This window comes from Drosophila obscura, unplaced genomic scaffold, assembly GCF_018151105.1.
Source record: "Drosophila obscura isolate BZ-5 IFL unplaced genomic scaffold, ASM1815110v1 contig_73, whole genome shotgun sequence".
Classification (NCBI taxonomy): domain Eukaryota; kingdom Metazoa; phylum Arthropoda; class Insecta; order Diptera; family Drosophilidae; genus Drosophila; species Drosophila obscura.
This window is the reverse complement of record NW_024542865.1, coordinates 1,112,224-1,117,407: the sequence shown is the minus strand read 5'-3', so window position 1 is coordinate 1,117,407 and position 5,184 is coordinate 1,112,224. Positions and strand designations below refer to the sequence as shown.

General features: G+C 43.4%; 1 protein-coding gene across 2 annotated transcripts; it reads right to left on the bottom strand.

Annotated features, from left to right (window-relative positions):
• Positions 1-2,619: 2,619 nt before the first annotated feature.
• Positions 2,620-4,498, bottom strand: LOC111065159 (protein arginine N-methyltransferase 1-like). Of its 2 annotated transcripts, none has more exons than XM_022353165.2 (4): positions 4,441-4,498; positions 3,832-4,079; positions 3,532-3,761; positions 2,620-3,471 (listed from the first exon to the last, which is right to left on the bottom strand). In XM_022353165.2, exons 2-4 carry the CDS (start codon positions 4,069-4,071, stop codon positions 2,841-2,843), a joined length of 1,101 nt encoding a protein of 366 aa, XP_022208857.2. In that variant the 5' UTR covers positions 4,072-4,079; positions 4,441-4,498; the 3' UTR covers positions 2,620-2,840. The 2 variants fall into 2 exon arrangements, with proteins under 2 accessions (XP_022208857.2, XP_022208859.2); XM_022353167.2 differs by having other exon boundaries at positions 4,433-4,450.
• Positions 4,499-5,184: the final 686 nt, after the last annotated feature.

Sequence of the window (5,184 nt, the reverse complement as noted above, 5' to 3'; positions counted from 1 at the left end):
ACACACACACACACACACACAGACACACATGAAAGAATGGTGTGGCATGGGTGCGAGTGTGATGGGTGATGGGTGTTCGTGTTGCACATGTGACGTGACATAAATGCATGTCATGTTCGTTGGCTGTTTTCGGTTTCGTGCGGCTCAGCATTTCTCCAGGCCCTCGACAACTGGGGGGGTAATGGGGTGGGGCCTGGCAAGGGACAAGTTCGCGCGCCAAAAACTATGCAACACAATGCGCGCAAATTGCGCAATCAAATTACAAACCCCAAACCCCAAGCCCAATCCCAATCCCCCCGACTTCATGCCATCCCCAGGGGTAAGCTTAGGCAATCAATTATAATGTTAGCATGCTAGCTTCATAATTGTTCAAAGGGCTAACGGGGCGAGGAGGGGGCTGAGCACGGGGACTACACTCAAGGAAATTATTTAAGGCAACTTGAGACAGAAAAGCAAGCTTAGAAAATAAAAGTTCCTTGGAGGGAAACAGTTCCCCGTTCCCCCCAGACGTCGATCTGCTTTGCAAATGTCCCATAAGCAAACGGCCACAACCGAACCGTTTCGAACAACCCGAATAGAGACAAATTGCCATGAGCGAGTCACTCACTGCTTATCCGCCTCCTTCAAGGACATTTTGGCCCCTCCGCCCACAGATTTCTCTCAGTGCAGTGTCGTTCCACGAGGAGCTATGGGTGCACCTCAAAATAGGCGTTTTAAACCCACGGACTTGACTGGAGTTGCCGCTGCCGCTGCCACTGACGTTGCCTTCGCTGATTGTCGTTGCGTTGTTAGCTTAAGTACGGTTCAGCCTTTTGGTGTCACGTCAGTCGATTGCCCTGGACGGAGGGATGGGGAAGCGGGGGCAACGGGTTTGTGGTTTTTCCATCGGGGTGGGGGGGTGTTTCAGTCTGGGGAGGGGTGCATTCGGGTCTTTTAATTCCTAGCGTTTAACGTGACCGCGTGCAAATCTGCACTCACACGCGCCCGGACAGGACACCCAACGATACACTCAACTTTGTACTCTTTAGCGCTTTTTAGTTGCGCTATGCATGTTCAGTTTCTGGGCGGAGAGATGTGGGGTGGGGTGGGCTTGGGTCAGGGTTGAGCGACTGCGACAGGGTTGCACTCGATGGGGCTGTATCAGTCGCAGCTTGATTAATGACAGAATCGCATTAGGAGGCCATTTGGACAAGTGAATTGGATCAATCAATCAATGAGGTATTTCTTAAGAGAATTTCCATTTCAGCTTGGTGACCTCTTGACCCCACGGCAAGATGATTAATGTGCGATTAAATGTCAGGCACCGGCACCGGCACCTTGCACAAAGCTCGACTGTGTTGTGAGGGAAAGGCCCTCGGATCTCGGAGTCCAACGCTTTCTATGAGAAATCCATGAAACTACAGCCAACAAACAGTCTCTGCACGATCTATTCGGCAGCTCTGCAGTTCTCTCATAAAGGTTATTTATGGGCTCTAAATTTTCTTAAATTTCTCCTGTACCCCTTCTGGAAATCCCAACCCTGTGAGGGCCGTCTCTCTATCCGTTTAGTTTGAAAGTTATCTGGCATACACAGACATTAAGTACAAGTGCAGTTACGCGGCGAAAAGAAGTGAGAAGGAGGAAGCGGCCCGGGTTCATCTCGTTCGCATTTCAAATTATGCTAAAATTGTTCGCTGGCTTCACTGTTGCGGTTCACAGACAAATTTCTTCCTCCATGCCCCCAACATGAAACGATGCTACCACATTGTTTGCTGGTTCGTACCTGTCGCGGCTGGCAAGTGCGCGTCGCCAGGAAAAAGCTCGTCCGTAATTTGCAATTACTGCCACCCACTCTCACCCCTCGCCCTTCTGCATATCTGCCTGCCGCTTCGCTTTTAATTAGTCAATTGTTAATTGTTGTTTTTGTTATTGTTATTGTTATTGTGATGCTTTTGAGCTTCCACCTAAATATTGTTTTGAGAGGGAAGGAAAAGTGGGAAAACTAAAATAAAATGTTGGTGATGCACAACGGCAGGGGAAGGGGGAAGATAGGGCAGAGATAGGGCTGGTATACAAATTTAGACCCAGCGAAAACATCAACAATAGTAATTAATTAATGGGCCTTCTAATTATTCGTGTAATGTTCGTAAGTGACCTGATTTAAATATTAAATAATTACAAAAAAACTCACGGATAATATGCAGCTGTGTCCAGAATCTCAGTCGGTCCAGTCAGCTCATACCACTCCCGCCTGCACGCTTGCACTCTGATCTTCACAGCTTCCAGCTTCAAGTTTTTGTGCAATTTTGTTAAACCTTTGCCTTTGGTTATTGCCTATAAATGCAAATTGATGGCATTAAATCGTGCTCGTCCTCTGTATACTTATTCCCTGTGGCAGAGAAATGGACTACCATGGATGGACTCCTCTTCGTGCATCATCCTGCTCCAGGTCCAACAACAAAAGCCGCCACTTCCTCGCTTTTTACGATTAACAAATGGTCCTGTGTCCTAGCTCTGTGAACTTTAAATGGGAATGAATCTGTAAACAAAACACAGCTGACTGTGCAGTGTAACCATACTAGTTGCGCTCTGCCTGGTCACACTCTGTCGCTATCGCAATAATAAACGATTCAGCCTGTCTCAGTATTACGCTTTAATTGAGGAACATATAAACATATGAAAAGTTAAAACTAAACTTGATACTGTGTTTTAACAACAAACAAGAATTGCATCTGGCATTTAAATTTAGCCCAAGAGTTTAACCTGATATTGATGTCATTTCGTTGAGCTACAAAAAAGGATAAGTTAATATATAAAATGGTTTTTTTTCCAGATTTTTGTAGGCTGGATGGAATTAACGTTTAGATGTGACGCATGTGGTAGGTGTTCACTTCGTCAACTTCGGTAATTTCACCCTTGAAATTGATTTCTATAGCCAAGTCAATGTCTCGCTTGATGCGCGCGTTGGGTTTCATTTGAAGAGTTCCCGTCAGCGTATCACCTTTTTTAGCAATGATTTCATGATCTAAATACAAAACCGTTTGCGCCCAATGAGTGCAGGGCGAAAAGGGCGATGTGCTGAAGCCAACGCGCTGCCGGCACTTGGTAAATTCGACATTGAAGTACGTAATTAGCGCATGCACATAGTCATTTCGGTTGATGCTTAGATTGAACTTGGCCGAAAAGATGAGATCGGCCTTCTGCGCCGTGTACAGGTCTACTTCTTTGATCAAGCAGTCGGTGGACACCACTTGCTTGGGGTCAACACAATCAAAGTCCGGCTCTTTCAGTGCAAATTTGCGCATGCAGCTCATTGTGAAGCCGTAAACATTTTCCCAGAAGTCGATCCTACTTTCCTTGGAAGTGCGTTCCTCGATTGCAGCAATATAGAGCGTGCATCTGTCTGGGAAAATGATTCCGTTGGGCTTTAGCCACTTGTCTCGTGCATACAGCACAGAGGCAAGCACGGACGACTCGTGAAAAAGGCCGAACCTGCGACCAAAAATTACTCTCAATATTTTAGATACATGCAAATATTCAATTACAGCATACCCCATCCATTCGGACACTATTATGTCTACACTTTGAATGCCAGCGGGCAGTTCAATATTCTCGATTTTTCCTTTAATGACCGTTATTATATCCTGAAAATTGTTATTTTCTACAATTTGTTTTGTCATGTGAACCATTTTGGCCATGTCCACGGCAATTACTTTTGCCGCACCGGCCTCTGCAGCAAACATTGACAGTATGCCGGTGCCACAGCCAATATCTAACACAATCTGAGAATAAATAAAACGCTTGATGAGCGCAATATCATCAAATGATTTAGCAAAAACAAGCCCCTCCTACCTTGCCTTCAAACAGATGCCTATTTTGATATATAGCGGCTTGGTATGCTTCCGTGCGAACTTTGTCCTTCAGCAGATCCTCGTGAGCATCAATTTCAAAGCAGAAGGGACCACAATAATCGTCCCTGGCACTGGACTTATTCTGAGATTCTGCGGCCAAAACTTCGTTCGGGGCGCTGTTGAGAGGCATGATGGCCGAGCTTGGAGTTACATCGGTCTCCATTTCAATTGGGGATGCCATTGCTACAGCTATTCAAATATATTTAAATTGTTGATTTACTTATTAACGACGAAGAAACTGTTGCGCCGGCAGCCAGTGAGCGCAAACTATGTAAATCGGCAGCCAGACGCCACGTGGTGCACATAAGACACACATACATATGTAAGTATGTTGTTTTGATCAGCCGGTTTTGGGATTAAAACAGTTTTTTGTCTAGAATCTGCATCTTTAACCTAGAAGTGCCAACGGAGATGAGCGCACCAAGAAGACTGTCTAACACACACAATTTATGTTTTACGGGAAAAGCTAAAACCGAATGATGTACATACATATTTACATACATTTCTGGCTATGTATTTCGCCTTATTCACATCTTTTTTACCTTATTACCTATGATTATAAATTGGTTTATTAACTCGTACTTACAAGTTTCTATATCACTTTTTGTTATTTAAAAACTAGCACAATTGAAAATGACTGCCAGCTTCGGCCGTCGTATGTTGGAAACAGTTTATCGGAATCGATAACACAATAAATAAAAAACAGGCTTGAGCTTATGAGGAAAATATTTGTTTGGAACACAGGGAATTGGATCGTGGAGCTGGTTTAAAATATTTATATTATGGAGGCCTCGCCTTCCACTTACTTTGGCGTTTTGCTATTTGAACAGAGGCTCTCCGTTTTCCATTAAAATTTCTCCCGTCCTTGCTAATTTTTTGTATCAATATTTTCCATTTTTTCCCATCGTTTCAGACTAACAAAAAAACAAAACGGAATTGCTTGTTCATGGATAAGCAGCGTTATTAAAATTTAAATATATTTAAATTTATTTAAACCTGAAATTTAGCTTGAATAGGTTTTATATATACATTTGTACATAGCTAAAACAAACTCGCCAAAAACACTGCTTCCACACCTTCACTAAACCTAGTATCTAGATAAGATATATGTATGTTTCGTTCCCGAAATTGTCATATATTTGGCTAGCGGCAGAGTGTGACCATGCAGGTGTACATGTCAGCTGTTTTTTGTTTACCAAATAATTTCCTTACAAAATTCTAATTCAATGCAATCAGGAATTGAAAACAAAGCATTTTTAGTTTCTTATTTTCTTATATCCATATACATTTTTAA